Source organism: Crocodylus siamensis, chromosome 2, assembly GCF_052110815.1.
Source record: "Crocodylus siamensis isolate JL-2025a chromosome 2, ASM5211081v1, whole genome shotgun sequence".
Classification (NCBI taxonomy): Eukaryota; Metazoa; Chordata; order Crocodylia; family Crocodylidae; genus Crocodylus; species Crocodylus siamensis.
In genome coordinates this window covers 96,989,803-97,006,983 of record NC_143396.1, presented here as the reverse complement: position 1 = coordinate 97,006,983, position 17,181 = coordinate 96,989,803, and the positions used below count along the sequence as shown (strand labels likewise).

General features: G+C 41.4%; 1 protein-coding gene across 1 annotated transcript in view; it reads left to right on the top strand.

Annotated features, from left to right (window-relative positions):
• The window catches only part of DCHS2 (dachsous cadherin-related 2), a 199,974-nt gene that overhangs the window by 73,120 nt on the left and 109,673 nt on the right, over positions 1-17,181 (top strand). Inside the window, exon 2 of the mRNA XM_090036442.1 lies at positions 15,918-16,109. Coding sequence (XP_089892568.1) covers positions 15,918-16,109 — 192 coding nt within the window. The remainder of the gene's footprint in view (positions 1-15,917; positions 16,110-17,181) is intronic.

Here is a 17,181-nt window from a genome sequence, read left to right as displayed (position 1 = left end):
ACCCAGTTTAAGATGGGATTGATGTGCACTCAAATTAAATTGATCTAGGTTAGACTAGGGCACTGCACTTCTGCACCTGTGCAGTCCCAGGACTGGGAAAGCCCAGCTGCTGTGCTTTTCATACCTGCCTCCCAGGCACTGGGCTATTTCTAGCCCCCACTGCCCCTAACCAATCCCCACCCCCTCACTGTGGACCAGCCAGCCCTCCCCCTCCCAAACCCCACATCCTGCCAACTTCTCCAGGTGCCAGATTTATCAGTGTTTGCTGATGTTGGAAGCCAAGGAAGTAAGCATTGGTGGGGGGAAGGGTGAGAAGGATGGATGCGTAGGCTCACGGGGGTGGGGTCAGGGGGCTAAAAATAGCCCCCGGTTCTCCCCAACTCTCACACAAACCTGCAAGCTCCCCTGATGCCAAAAAAACCCTCCTGGACTCCAGCAAGCCCCCATGGATCCTGCGTGTTCCCTTGAAAACCGTCATGGATCCTGCCTGCCCCCCAATCATTCCTGTAGATCCTGCCTGCCCTCCCAATCCCCCCAATCACTCCTGAGGATTGTGTCTGTCTGCCTGACTCCCCCATGGTCACTACCTGTACCTCTGATGTCTCCCGCAGATGCTGCCTGCCCCCGCCAATCTCTCCTGCAGAGGTCCACCTGCCCCCGCCACAATCCTACTGATTCCTTTCATGGACTCTATCTGTCTCTCCCCCCCACCATTCCTCTTGTGGATATCACCTGCAACCCCCATCCACCCAATCACTGCCACTGATTCTGTTTGCCCTGATCCCTCACCCAAGCTTACTTGCCTCCTGCCCCCCCGCAATTCCTCCAACCCTCTCGCTAGCTGCCCCATTCCAACTTACCTTAGATGGAGTGGGCATTTTTGACATGAACTAACCTCTCCCTAATTTCCCTGATTGCCTGTTAATATAGGCTCAGTTCACATACTAAATAAAACTTGACTGATCTATTTCATAACCAGATGCCCTTGTTATTACTACCAGGTTCATATATTTAAAAAATAATATCTACAAAATTCTGTGTTTATCTTAACAGTATTTATGGAACATTTTTATGAACAGTGTATTTAATAAAACTTACTTTTTATTCAAGTAATCTTGCCCAATTTTTTAGTATATTTGTAAAACAAAATGTGCTCTATATTCTGATTATTAATAATTAATCATTCATATATTCATAGATTCATAGATGTAGGGTCTGAAGGGACCTTGTAGATCTTCCAGTCTGACCCCCTGCCCTGGGCAGGAGAAAAAACTGTGCTCAAATGACCCTAGCTAGGTAAACATCAAGCCTCCTCTTAAAGACCCCCAAGGTAAAGACCCCCCCTTGGAAGTTGGTTCCAGATCCTAGCTGCCCTGACTGTGAAGTTGTGCCTTCTAATGTCTAGTCTAAACCTACTCTCTAACAAATTATAGCCGTTATTCCTTGTTACTCCGGGAGGCACTCGGGGGAACAAGGTCTCTCCCAATCCCCACTGGTCCCCCCTAGTAAGTTTTTAGACAGCCACCAGGTCCCCCCTCAGCCTTCTCTTGTGGAGGCTGAACAGGTTCAGGTCCTGTAGCCTCTTCTCATAGGGTCTGCCCTGCTGTCCCCAGATCTCAATGCTGTCCACATCCCTCCTGAAGTGCGGCGCCCAGAACTGGACACAGTACTCCAACTGAGGCCTGACCATTGTCACATAGAGGGGGAACTCACCTCCTTGGCCCTGCTTCTGATGCATCTGTGGATGCATGACAAGGTATGGTTAGCCCTACCGACCACGTCCTCGCATTCACATGTGCAATACTGGCATAACTTAGTTGTTCCACAATACAAGGAACTTTTCTTATTTCAGTAAACATAAGAAATTGTAATGAAAATAATGATCATAAATAAACCTGCCATTTAAAATAGTGACTTCTTTTTTTTGACATATTGCCTTTGATTACTGAGTAGGAGAAGGTTTCATTTACACTTTTTATCAGGCTTTCATATATTTCTGCATGTGTTACTGGCTGATGAAAAATCAGACATTTTTAGGTTGCTACCCGTTTCATGCAATGGAAGCATAGACCAGCTGCTTAGGTGCTTAGGCCCACATTTCCTTACTTCAGAAACTGCTGAGGCTAAGTTTGCTATTGTTTCTAAGGGATTCAGATACTACAGTGATACCTTTTTGGTGTTGATTAAAAAAATGTTTTTCCATGACAGAGTTTTATAAATGAGTTGGGAATTATGGAAGTGGGGCCTTTATGTGATTTTGGCTTGAATTCAAAAGAGAGAGCACTCTGAGAGGGATGAGCCTATCTTAGGTACACAGAGCAATGGACATGCACATCAGGTGCTACATAGAAATTTAGAAAAATAGCATGTTTCTTAAAGTGCGTTTTTTGGCTTGGTGTTAGTCACTGGTACCCATATTGCCTCAGGCGGCCTTCAGGCGAAGTCAGGTGGTTTTGGTTTTTTTTTTAAACATACTTTCCTTGCTTAGTAAGAGAAACTAAAAAAAATCCAACACCTAACCAGGGAAAGTTTGCTAAGAGCACTAAGCAAAACTAGCAGAGGGAGAAGGCACTGAGATGGTTGGGAACTACTTTTCTTACCTATGCACAGGTATGGAATTCTCTCACTTCTTTGTGGTGCTCTTACAGCTTTGGTCACACATTTGATAAAGTTTGTCAGTTCTTGGCTTAGGAATACTAATCTCACAAGTGTGAGTTCACTGAGGGGAACTCTTGAAAAGCAACTCTCATACTGCCTTATTGTTTGCAACCAGAGGATCACTGGCTATTAGCAGAGGAGGATTCTTTGACTCGCAGCACTGAGAAAGATCTCTTAAGGCATGTCCAGAAGGACGCAGATGTGCGGTATGTGGCCCATGCACATGTCCCCCATGCTGCTACTTTGCAGTGTGAGGGGGTTTTTGACCCCGGGAAATCCTGGGGTCAAAAAAACCCATGCCAAAAAAAAGTAGGGCAGCACACATAGCAAACAGAGTACATTGCTCAAAACCAGAGCCTGGCTGGTTGCCATGCTTCCTGCAGCAGGAGTGCATGGCTGCAGCTCCTGGAGGCCCCCAGAACCTTAGGTAAGGCTGCTGGAGCCAGCTTTCTTGCTGGCCCCAGCCTCCCCTACCCCACTTGGGGTAACCTCAATGGGTTGATGCTCAAGGGCAGCCAGCACGGTTTCATTAGGGGCAGGTCATGTCAGACCAACCTGATTGCCTTTTATGATCAGGTCACAAAAGCATTGGATGCAGGTGTCACAGTGGATGTAGTCTTTCTGGACTTCAGCAAGGCCTTAGACACCATCTCCCCCCCATCCTCATTAAAAAATTAGGCGACTGCGGCATTGATGCCTACACTGTCAGATGGATTGCAGATTGGCTGAAGGGTCATACTCAGAGGGTGGTAGTGGACGGGTCATATTTGACCTGGGGAGAAGTGGGCAGTGAAGTCCCGCAGGGCTCAGTTCTGGGGCTTGCGCTGCTCAATCTCTTTATCAGCAATTTGGATGACAGAGTGAAAAGCAACCTGTTTAAATTCACTGATGATATCAAAATTTGGTGTGAGGTGAACACTCTAGCAGGGAGGGAAAGACTGCAGCAAGTCCTGGATAGGTTACAGGGATGGGCTAACAAAAACAGGATGCATTTCAATACTGATAAGCGCAGGGTGCTGCACTTGGGCAGTAGTAACCAGCAGCACACTTATAAGATGGGAAACTCCCTTCTTGAGAGCACAAAGGCAGAAAGGGAACTTGGAGTCATTATTGACTCCAAGATGAACATGGGCTGACAATGCAAGGTCACGGTTGGCAGGGCTAACTGGACCTTGTGCATCCACAGGTGCATCTCAAGTAGGGCCAAGGAGATGATCCTCCCCCTCTACGCAACACTGGTCAGGCCACAGCTGGAGTACTGTGTCCAGTTCTGTGTGCGCCACTTCAGGAGGGATGTGGACAACATTGAGAGGGTCCAGAGGAGGGCCACCCACATGATCCGGGGACAGCACCCTACACTGAAAGACTGTGGGACCTGAACCTGTTCAGCCTTCACAAGAGAAGGCTGAGGGGGTAGCTGGTGACCATCTATAAACTCACTAGGGGGGACCAGAAGGGTTTGGGAGAGTCCTTGTTTCCCCTAGCGCCCCCTGGCATAACAAGGAATAACGGCCATAAGTTATTGGAGAGTAGGTTTAGATTATACATCCGTAAGAACTACTTCACAGTCAGGGTGGCTAGGATCTGGAACCAACTTCCAAGGGAAGTGGTGCTGGCTCCTACCTTGGGGGTCTTTAAGAAGAGGCTTGATGCCTACCTGGCTGGAATCATTTGAGCCCAGTTTTTCTCCTGCCCAGGTAGGGGGTTGGACTTGAAGATCTACAAGGTCCCTTCTGACCCTACTTCTATGATTCTATGATTCTATGAACCTGCAGTGCACCAGAGCACATGTGGCTTAGGCATTCCCCATGGACAAGTAGCAGCAACACAAGGTATGCCACTGCTATTTGTCCCTAGGGTAACACACATTCCTGCTTGTGGGGATGTGTCCTTAATGGTTGTAGTGCCATCCTCTGGGATGCAACCGCATAACCATGAACAGATGAGGTATCTTCCAACAGTAAGGAGTCCATGACATTAGGTTTTGTGATCCCAAAGGCTTAGTCCTGACCACATGTCAAAAAAGGACTCTATATTACAGCGCTACCTATTATCTTAAGTCAGGGCTCTCAGACTTCGGGGTAGTGTGCGGGGCTGCATGCCCCATGAGTTGCAGATTCCAGGCTGCACACTGCACAGGCCTTATACCCTAGTCGCAGCCCTTCTTGGGCTTCCATTCCTTCTCTCACTGTGTGCAGCCCTGGCAGCCTTATATCAGTCTTCGCTGCCTAGCTGCATGCAAAGCATGGGCAGCACAGACCCCTTCCTGGCCCTTTCCACTGTGCCACCTTGCTCTCAGGAGTGGTGCAGGAAGCAGAAGCTGGAAGCATAGGTGACGTGGAGGGAGGGCACGGGGGGCATGTGCCCCCCCTTAAAATTGGCCCTTGCTGGCCAGGGTTTGGGGAGCGCTTCTGGTTTTGCCAGCACCACTTTCGGTGGTCAGTTGCTGGGGAACCCCCCACTGCCCGGTTGGTGATTAGCCACAGGTACCCCCCCAAAACCAGGAGGCACCTGTTGCCCATGGCTGGAAGAGAGAAGACTGCCCAAAACTCCTGTCTACCACAGCAGCTAAAGCAATGGTGGAAATGGTGGGCAGGTGGGAGCTCATGGGCTTCATATTAATCCCTTATGGGCTGCATGCACCAGCAAGGTCACCAGCTAGATAGCAATGTACTAAGCAATATTGTTTCCTTGTCCTCCCCTTCTGTCTGTATTCATCAGTGGTGTCTCTTCTTATACATTAAGTGTGAGCTATTTGATGGAGAAAGATCCTTTTGTTCCCTGTGGCTGCAATGCTAAGGATATATTGGGGTCCTTGTCCACATCTGGGACCCCTAGGCACCATGTAATACAGGTAATAATAGTCATCAACCCAATATAATAGCTGTAGAAATAACAGGTACATTTTCAACACTAATAAGTTTTTTGCATTTTCAAGATATTATCACAATGAAAAGAAGTAGAAAAATGGCTTAGAAATCTTTGATCATGATTGATTCCTTTAGGGCCCTCAAACTGGAATTTAGAGGGCAATAGTGGCAGAATTTGGGTCAGAATTCACTGGTTCATATTGATCTGAATGTGACCAGAAGTCTTGTGTTCAGGAAATATTTATTCCATATAAATTAAAATATTTGTTTTGCTTTTCAAAACATGTACTGATGTTTTCAAAATGAAAGATAAAAACCATCTGTTACTGCCTGCACAGAGGGGGATGGACCATTCTTTTTTTTTAACTCATGCAATCTTTTACAAGTGTGTATATGTTAGGTAACAAAGACAAAAGAACAAATTCTGTAAACCAGAGGTTTAATTTGGCCTACTGGCAACAACAAAATGGTACTATTAGTTATATATTTTAAGATATTAGAACAGTGAAATTTGAAAAGGGAAGAGAAAATTGTTTTGTGCCTTTGGACTGACTTAATTCCCTCAGCCCTTGCCTATTTCTAAATTCCTACCATGGGGCATTAAGAGCAAAATAAGCAACTCATAGTTAGATGGCAGCTTCTTCAAAATGATGCTATTTGTTTCTTAAAATATGGAGACAGATCTGATTATTATGATTCTATTTCTTGGCAGCTGATATCAAGTGGAGTACCCCAAGGTCCAGTTTTGTTCAGTATCTTCATCAACGATACGGAAGATGGGATGGAGTATACCCTTAGCAAGTTTGCAGATGACACTGAGCTGAGGAAAGTAGTAGATACTCGGGAGGGTAGGACTAGGATTTATAAAGACCTAGACAAATTGGAGGATTGGACCAAAAGACATCTCATGAAATTCAATAAGGACAAATGTAAAGTCCCACACTCGGGATAGAAAAAATCCCATGCATCGGTACAGCTTGCAGGGTGACTGGCTAAGCAGCAGCTCTGCAAAAAGGATTTGGGGGTTACAATGGATAGTAAGATGAATATTGGCCAACAGTGTGCCCTTGCTGCTGAGAAGGTTAACAGCATACTGGGCTGCTTTAGTAGGAGTGTTGCTAGCAGATCAAGGGAAGTGATTATTCAGCTCTATTTGGTACCAGTGAGGTCACATCTGGAATGCTGTACCCATTTTTGGGCCTCCTACCATTAAAAGAACGTGGACAAATAGTAGAGTCCATCAAAGGACAGCAAAAATGGTTAGGGGGCTGGGGCACATGACTTATGAGGAGAGGCTGAGGGACTGGGCTTATTTAGTCTGGAAAAGAGAAGATTGGGCATGGGGGGGGAGCATGGAATTTAATAACAGCTTTCATCTACCATAAGGTTGGTTCCAAAGAGGATGGAGCTAAACTGTTCTTAGTGGTGGCAGATGACAGAACAAGGAGAAACGGTCTCAAATTGCAGCAAGGGAAGTTTAAGTTAGTTATGAGGAAAAACTTTTCTCACTAGGAGGGTAGTATGGCACTGGAACAGGTTACCCAGAGAGGCTGTGGAAGCTCCATCCTTGGTGGTTTTTAAGACCCAGATAGACAAAGCCTTGGCTGGGATGATCTAGTTGGGGATGGTCTTGCTTTGAGAAGAAGATTGTGTTAGATGACCTCCTGAGGTCCCTGCCAGCTCTAATTTTCTATGATTCTGTGATTCTATCTGCAGCTGGTATGAGTTGTCATAACTGAGTGGATAGGGACTAGTACAATTTATATCAGTTAAAGATCTGCCCTGTGCTTGTTCTCAACTTTAAATCTAGTCTTTTGTTTCTGTGTAACATAAAGGAAAATGTGTGTTCACATGTCTTAACCACATTGCTTAGGGTATTGTTCTTTAACTCTCACCCATTTTATAGAAGAGAACTGTGTTTCTATGTGTGTTTAATGATCTTTCATCATACAGTAGTTCAGTCTGTTGAATTATTCTCTTTGACCTCAACAGTCTAGTAAATTAACATTTAATCCAGGGGTTATTAACCAGGGATACACAGGAAGGCCCTAGGGGTACGCATGGGCAGGTGGGGATTTAGCGCTGCCACCCACCACCCCATGCTGCTGCCTCTCAGGAGCAGGGCAGAAGTGGGGTGAGGGCAGTGGTGCCCTGTTGGCTGGGTGTTGGGGAGGAAGGTTGCACACAGTGGTGGCTGCTGCCACCCACCACCCAGTGCTGCTGCCACTCCATCGTGCGCCACGTCCCCCCACTATGCATCCAGCTTCATGCCACTCCCCCTGCTCTGTGTCTGGCTGCTGGGGGTAGATTTATTAAAATAGAAAAAAAAAAAGGTTGAACATCTCTGATTTGGTCAACTCTGAGTTTGCCAGATTGCCAGGAAATGTGATGTCTGGATTTCACTCCTGGCTTTGCACTTATTTGTGTTTGTGATTGGGTCCAAGTAGCTTTCTAATGCTGGAGCTCCAAACAACATGGCTCAAGTTCATGTCTTGGGACTTTTTTTAATTAATAAAGATTAAAAAAAAAAACAAGACATGCAAGTGGTCTAGTAGTCCTCAAGGTCCTATCTAGCCATTGTATCCAAGTCATCACAGTTATTCCAAGCCTTCTTCCAGGATTTCAAAGCCTGCTCCAACTGAAGCTGTGCTGCAGCTGTCTGTTGGTTCTTGCAGTTGGTCCCACTCACAACCTTCATCTATCAGATGTGATAAATTCCTTTACATCAGGTTCCCTGCCTGTCCCTGAATCTCACTTTTCTCTATCCCTGTGCCTGAGGGGAAGTAATAGTGTATAATATTTATATTTTCATGAATAGGAGTAAGCATATGGATTTTTTAAATTAAAATATATTTATATATATAGACAAAGTTACATATATACATCTTCTATCATAAGCTTTCCATCACACATCTTAAAACTGCATTAAGAAACCCGTGCTTCCCATTACAATAAATGCACCCAATCCCCTGTGCACCTTCCCTCTACCATCACCTACCCAAATCACAATACTTTAGTCCAAACACCCATTTGGGGTTTACATTCTCAGTTCATTCACTGTACTTGTCGCTATCACTTCTGTCACTGCTGATCCTGTTGTAGTCCTTGCTGTCTCCAGGTCCAGTTGCATCTCTGTCCTCTTCATTCTCTCTGTCCACTTCCCCTCCTGGTGGGGAGGTCTTTAAACAACCTGCCCTAGGTGTTGCTTTTCCAGATGAAGTTGGCTACATCTTCTCCATTCTCACTCACCGATTTCTGGTGGTAGGACTGAAGTTTGTTCAGAAACATTTTAACACAATCGGTTTCTTTGAGCTCGGTGTGCCTGTATACCAATTTGCTCAGTACTTCACTTCCATTAATAAGCCCAAGTGCTATAACAAGAACACAGGGAAGTGTACATAGACTCTGTGCGCATGGCCTGTTACAGATAGACTTTATTAAAGGTGTCTTTTCTTTCCTATCCCAGCCTTAAGGTTCCAAGCCTATTTCTCTGCTGTCCTGTGTCTTTTACTCTTGGCTTTCTCCTTTTCCTATTTTAACTGTAAGATTATTTTTGTGGTGTGTATTACTCCCTGAGCTCACATTTCTTTACAAGTTGAATTTTTTTCTAATCATTTTCCTTCTTTAACCTCCTGCACCTTCAGTTGCATAATGAGCCTATTAGTGTCTCATTTATTCTGGTCTTTTATGTGTCTTATTGATGTTTTGGGCTTCCTTGTTTCTCCATAGAATGTTTCTCTACGTCTCTCCCTTCTGTTATTGCCAATATACTCCTTGATATTTAATTTGTAGTGTCACCAGCACATCAGACATTTATAGGTAAATAATGATTTCCATATTTTTTTTGTGAAGAGCTTGCAATGTAGGCAAGTAGCAAACATATGGGAGGTGCTACTACAAAAGTAGGACGTCTGAATAGAAAAGAATTAGCAGGCATCTTTTCAGTCCCACCATTTTTGTTAGTTTTAAAAATATTGTGGGAAAAACATTGTCATCTAGTTTAGTTTTCTCAAATTTAACTTTTAAAGGTCATGGATTTATCAACCCAGCACATTCAAACCTAATCAGTTAAATAATATGAGATCTGTCAGCCTAGTACCTTCCACCATTTTCCTTTCTCTTAGATCCAGTATCACATTCTTCTTAACTGTCAGAATAGAGGTGGTACAACATCAAATTCTTTTGCCTCCCACATCTTCAAAGTTTGTAAATCTTTTCAGCACTGTCACCTCTGCAACACAGCCGAATTCAACACTCTTGATCAGTTCACTGTGAAAATTCTTACCACTGCCTTTATTTCCTCTTGTTTTGACTGCTATCATTTCCAATTCTTGAACATTTGAAGTGCTATAATTTAATATTCCACAATAATGATACTGCCACAACAGTATTGTAAGATGTAGCATTCTGGATCATTACTGTAGTTTCTAAAATTCCTGATCTCTCCTCACATCTGTCCTCCTTATCTGGGAAATTATGGAGCTGTACTGGATTTGAAAAAGTACTTGTATAAAACTGTGTTGGCTATAAGATAGGACATAAAGAGAAAGCTTATGAACAGGGAGCATTTGGGTGTGTACCAAGGACTTTGAAAAGGGAAAAAGTCACATTTTTTTGGCTTTTCAGTTGTCAGTGAATTCAAAGAGATAATTCAAGTAACTATAATCAAGTATGATTACTCCTTCAAATTTGTTTTAAAGCATTTTTATTTAAATACCTCATTCATTATTCTTTTCATTTATTGTTAAAAGTCTAAAGACTGCATAATTTACAGTATAGGAAACAAGCCAGTGAACGTAATAGGCTAAACTTCTAACGATAACCTCTAATTTTGTACCCCTAATTAATCACCCACTGTCAGTTGCCAACATAGATGATAGCATTTAGTGTTTACACATGTAACTACTTCCAGACAAGACCAGGTAGATAAAATTCATAAAGCCGTCTTTCAGAGTAAATTACAGGCATGAAAATAAAAATCTGGCTCAAAATAATGATAGTGGTGATGATGACAGAGCAATGTTATATCAACAATATATTTCTGTTAAAAAGACAGAGCAAAACATAGGTAAAAACAATGTTTTAGACTCGATTTATATACAACTGCAAACCATTTTTATAGCCAAATCTTTTGTCTTTTGAAGTCAGTGTGAGTTCTGCCTTCATCTTAACCAGATTGAGGGTTTGGATCTTAATCAAGATTGCACTAAAATGTATTCTGTACTACAGTTGTGGAATGCAAACTACAAGGAAGTAAAAGGCGCAGGCAGGGATTGTTCTATAACCACAAGATTCTTGGCAAATCCTTGTGGATGAATTTTCTATATTTAGCACTAGAAATTCTAATATGACGATCTCTTCTGCTCTAGCCATCTGACAAACAGTTACACAAGAATATTCTAGGGCTAGTCCAGACAATAGCAGGTGTTTCTCTCAATATACAGCAAATACTGGGCATTTCAGGGATCCATCACAGGCTGAAGTGACCAAGTTGAGAAAATCTGGAGAGTGATAAAAAGGAACCCAAATTAATTAACATGTGCATCATTTAAGCCATCTGTCAGTTTGGGATTTTGATGGAAGTAATTGACTTTGAATAAGCTTTAGCTTTAAAATCTGTTTTGAGAGCTTTAATATAGTTTCTGCCTCTTTTACTTCTATCCTTTTCAGTCTCACATACATCAAAGCCAAAGATTTAAAAGGATACAGATTGTAATGTGCAGGACTGCAGACAATAGAGAATAATGAATCATTAATTATTTACCATTCATGATTAAAACAACTGTATATGAAATAAAACAGTTGAAGTGAAAGCATATAATTTTCCTTTTCTCTTCGTACATGTGTGAATATGCACATGCATGCATATATACGTACACATAGATACGTTAGAAAGAAAGATTGTATTAATAACTTTCACAAGCCATATTTTTCTGTAATCATAGTTCATGATTCTGAGGGTAGGTAAGCCACAATTGAGGCACAGACTGGGACTTAGGAAATCTGGGTTCAATTCCAAGTTATGTTCGGTGTGACTTTTACCAGTTCGATTAATTTTTCAGAGCCTCATAGGATGGTGTCCCCATCTTGGTTCAGGCCTCTACATATCACTAATCTGAGAGTTGTAGTTTCTGATGGAAGAAATAAAGGATTTATCTTTTTTCAGAACTAATCAGTGACACAAGACTCCAAATAAATCCTTCTTTAAAATATTGCATGTAGCAAATTAAACATATTAATATATATTACACACACACATGCACAGATACACGTGCATGCATACTCATGCATGTGCATCGTGCATGCTTGTACACACACACACGAATCAGTTCTTTTTACTGTTCAATTATTCTTTTATAACTGCTTTTTCCTGAAGTTGGCTCCAGATTGGAAGTTTTAATTTAATTTCTTATATATCATAAAAGAACCCAATTAGACACTAATAACATTTATAACTAACTAGAGAGATTAAAGCAATCAAAAGGAAGGTGTATTGAACACAATTGTTCTGTTTATAAAAGGTTTAATTCATCCACCAGTTGCCCTGAGCCTGAGTTTAACACTTGAGCACTATATAATGCTTGGGTGAGTGCTAAAGTTTCATAGTTTTTATCCAATACTAACACAGAAACTTTTGTGCTTGAGATATATTACATTGTATAATCTTATCAGCATGGTAAATGTACATTCTGAAGTATATGAATTGCTGTCTTCCTTTGTGTGTTAAAAGACTTAATATAAGAAAAGTTTTCAAATAGTCTGTTTAAAATTTTGAAGATGTCTGTAAGGTACATGAATTTCTTAGGTATTATTAATTCTGTTTCCTACTTGTCTTATACATAATGTTGAAACAGCAAGGCTTTCTACGTCAGATAATCAGAGTTCTCTAAAATCAGGCTGGTGACGGTTGATGTTACATCAACAGCACAAACTTGAAAAATCAGCTAAACTTCTGAGGCTGCCCTGTGCTGCCCAACGCATTTTACATGTTTGTGTTCTAATGTTGATTTTTTTTGTCATTTTAGTTGTTTCTAAAATAAGAGATAGTTTGACAATAGAGAATTGACTGTAACATCGTAACCTAACAGTTGTGACTCCAAGACACGCATGGCTAGGAGAAATAAAATCTTTATAAAAGCATACATATTTATGCTTGTGGATGTAATATAAAAATATTAACCAATTAAACTTTGGTGCTTAATGTATTCAGGTGTGAAACATCATTTTAAACTTTATAATTATTGAATTAACTCAAAGTTGAATTAGTTCATGAAATTTTGGAGTATCTAATGAATCCCCATTTTACTGTAGTAGGCTTTAGTTCTTTCTTTATTGTGTAAATCATGCTGAAAAGGCTAGGATACATAATTTACTGGCACTCACAACAAATTGCAATTATATAACAAGGGATGACTTCCCAAGATTTAATTACATAAAGTACACATTGAGATAAATCAAATTCTGAATGCCAAAGTGCCCTGATCAGCTGAGACTGGTTTATGTAATATAATACAGTATATTATAAAAATAATAATGTTGATGCCCTCAAATGCATTGACTGATATTAACAAAACGTTTGAACTCTTTTGATAAGATATAAACATGTAGATTATGTTGTATAAAGGACATGGGCAAATTTCAGTTTCTGCACTGAGGCTGTATCTTGCCATCTGAGATTTTTCACTTGAACAGGCATTTTACAGTTAGGGATTCCTAAGTGTTTGGAGATGTTAGCATTTGCCTAACATCCAACTGTTTTGCTCAAGTAAACCTAGAAAATAATCTTTGCAGGATTAAATTAATCCTTGCCTAAACGGCTTGTGTAAAAACCTGTTATGTATCACTTTAAATCTGGGCTTACCTTTTGGACATGAATGAATGTCATCCCTTGATTGAAGACTCTACATAAAACAAGCAGAATTGGATGTTTGTACATATTTTTAATCACTGAAACTTTGCAAAGTTAACCTCAGATCTTATAGGCGTGAAAGATGAAACACATGATTCTATTCCACATTCCTAACCATTTACAAGACTGCATACAAGGGCCACATCCCCATTAGTGGGGGCATATGGTTGCCATGGGGGAATAAGCAGTGGAACAAATATGTGCTGCATGCCCCTGCACTTTTGGAGGTTAGCACAAGGAAAAATGCTCCAGGAAGGATAGGACAGGCTGATAGGCCTGTGTGAAGTGGCTAGTATTCACTTCGGATTCAAAAGATTCGGGGGACAGTGATTCGATTTGGTGCTTTGGCTAAATCTGTTTCAGAGATACAGCTGGAGCTGAATCTCTGAATCACACAGGCCCCATCCCCTGCCTGCTTTCCCAGCCTGACAATGGCTGCCCTGCCTGCCCCGGCTCCCAGATCTTTGGGAAAAAAACCAAAAAACCCACTCACCAGCTCCTGCCCAGTGGGGAACGATCCCTGCTACCTCCCACTGCCCCACACTACTAGGGGGGCTATTCCATGAACCCATTCAGATTAGACATCAGGAGGCGCTACTTCACTGTCAGGGCGCCTAGGATCTGGATCCATCTTCCAAGTGAAATGGTGCTGGCTCCTACCCTGGGGGTCTTTAAGACAAGGCTTGACAATCACCTTGCTGGGGTCTTTTGACCCCAGTACTCTTTCCTGCCATGGCAGGGGGTCAGACTTGATGATCTGCTCAGGTCCATTCCGACTCTACTAACTATGAAACTGTGATTCGATTCAGACCTTTTAATTGGTCCCCTGATTCAATTCGGATTCAGAGATTTGGCCACGAAATCAGGCCAGATCTCTTCTGAATCAAATCAGCACTCAAAGGTTCGTATACCCCTAAAGGCTGGGGCCAGTACCTAAGCTGGCCCTAACAGACTTATCTTCAGTTCTGGGGCCTCCTGGGGCTCCAGCAGGAGTAACCTGGGTGTGCAAAGCCTGGAGTATGGTTTTGGCTAGCCAGGCTCTGGTTTCGGGTGGTGAACACTGCTGCTGCATGGGGCACTCCACTTTTTTTCTCATGCTTTTTTTTTTATATCAGGATTTCCTGGTATCTAAATTTAGCTCTGTGTTGCAAACACACAGCATGGAGAACCAAATCACATGTATTGGGTGTGTTTTGCAGTGCCTCAAAATGCATGTGTCCACTCATGTAGATGCAGCCAAGAAGGACATTACCCACTGGCAAGAGTTTATGCACCTACTTTGCAGAGAGTTGTATGTCTTTTATCATGCAGGCATATAACTTATGTAAGGGTGGTTCAGTTGGTAGCACTCTTGCCTTTGTCTTCTCTTTTGGGAGTGGGTGTGGCTTGAAAGAGACAGTGGGTACATTTACACGTGATGCTATGTCACCATAGCAACGTGCTACGACGATGTAGCATCCGTGGGCAAGAAGCATGCCACTGCAGCTATGTTGCCATAGTGATGTGCTCCCCAGTTATAGTGCATCGCTATGGTGACAGAGTGCCTAAAAAGGAAGTACGAAGTGATGGTGCAGTAACAAAAGGGACATAGAAGCACATGTAGACGCACCCTGTAATGGGTGAGAGGAACTCCCCTCAGTGTGAGAACAGGGAGAGGAATGGGTAGGCCTGGGGAGGAATCGTTCTTGTCTTTTATGGAGGTATTGAATGTGTGCTAAGAAGCAAGGTTGGACTGGGCATAGGGAAAGGGCAGTTTCTTTGGTCACAAGCAGGGAAGCAGAAGCAGGAGTGTGAAGGGTGGAGTAGGGTAGATTGTTTGGAGAGTTCTTTCTAAGTGGGGAGGGTTATTTTCTCCTAGTATTTTATTTCATTTTTATAGTTGTTTTATCTTTTATTGTAGACTGCCCTGAGCCTTTTTGAGAAGAGAGGCATATAAATCTAATAACTAAATAAAGAGGCATAGTTGCCTCTAAACCTAGGGCTGTTTTGTGCTATTGAAGGCCCTCCTTCAAATCAGATGTCAAACTAGGCTCTTGGACTCAACTGGTGAATTTCACAATGTACAATAGTAGATAATATCTTGCCCAATATTCCCCCTCCGTGTGTGAGCAATTTGTATTTGTAAGATCCCACCCTGATAGATAAAAAGAGAATGTGCTTTAATTTGGAGGGATACTATATGTTTTCATTGGTCTGTTTCTTAATGATGCTTATAATCCTGTTAAGTTTATAATTGAATTTACATAATTGAAAAAACATATCCTTTTGATGTGGTATGCAGTAGCTGCACTATTATCATCTAATGCCTTGCTTTGTAGTGTGCTTTTGGGTACCTTAAATATTACAGCTGTCGCATGAAAAAATATGCTTCTTTAATATTGGTTTAAAGTTTGACTGGCATCAAATATTCATTTCAACAATTATTGTGAAATAAAAATTAAACAAAGTAAAATATTATTATCTTCATTACATCCCTGCAGGTCAAGGCAACCGATGCAGATACAGGCCAATTTGGTGAAATAGAGTATTTTCTTTATGATGGGTTCCATAATTATGAAAAATCTAAAGCATTCCAGGTAGACCCAAGTACTGGTCTCATCTGTGTATCTCAAGACATTGATAGGGAAGAGGATCCAGCCACTTACGATCTCTTGGTGAAAGCTACAGACGGGGTAAGTGTTGCCCATAAATTTTACCAGACGTGTAAGTTTGGGATTCACTACATGCTTGTAATTGGGAAAATAAGATTTTTATTTATTTATTTGAACGTTGAAGGAGTTTTAACTTGAAAAAATGTATTACTCCAGAACAAATAAAATTTTTTTCAAACTGAAATTGGTATGTAGTTAAATGTCATTCAGGCTTATTTTTAGATCATATTCTGTCTTGCTTTAGATGGCTAAAAATTGTGCTGCTGAATAAATGTGAAAAATACGTACAAATTGTGCAGTATGAGGAAGATTAGATACATTAATAATGGATCCTTGAACTAGATGGGAGTATTGTAAATCATATGAGTTTTTTACATTTCATTTTAATTAGGCTCAGAAACGTGAGTCCTGCTAAAAATCTGTGATTTGCAGATAAATGTATAATAAAAAAGATGGAAATGTTAGATGCATATTATACTAGATGAAAGCCAGGATGATAAATTTCAGATCAGAATAATAAGAAAATGTAAATACACTAAATGATAGATTTTTTTCACTTTCAGGTTAGCATAATTTATCACCTTCTACGCTGCTACAACCAAATTTTCAAAAGTGATGACTAATTTTGAGTATCTTAGTTTTTGAATGCCTAGTTAGGAAGAGTTGAGGTCTGATTTTTGTAGAGATGCTGAGCACTTTGCGAGCACTTTGCAGTATACATGGATTTGACTTGACATTGTGGGAGTGTAGTACTTATAAAAAACAGGTGTGAAGTTCCACAAGTTGGTATCCAAATGTTAAAATATCTAAAAATTGTGTCCACTTTTGAAAATGTGGGGCTTTTCAGAACTGATACTTAGTTGAACTGGTGAACTACTATAATACATTCCTTGTGTGGGATATGGGCAGAAGAAATGCATGAAAAAAGATGGGAGAAAAGTTGAAAGGTTATTTTTGATGACAAAGGTGAAGGAAGGAGGAAGGAAGGAAGAACGGAAAGAAAATACAAAGCTTATATAGACAATGACAAAGGGAGGAAAGAGGAATTTTCCAGATGGCACATAGTTTATCTTGTAATGAAACAACATAGTAG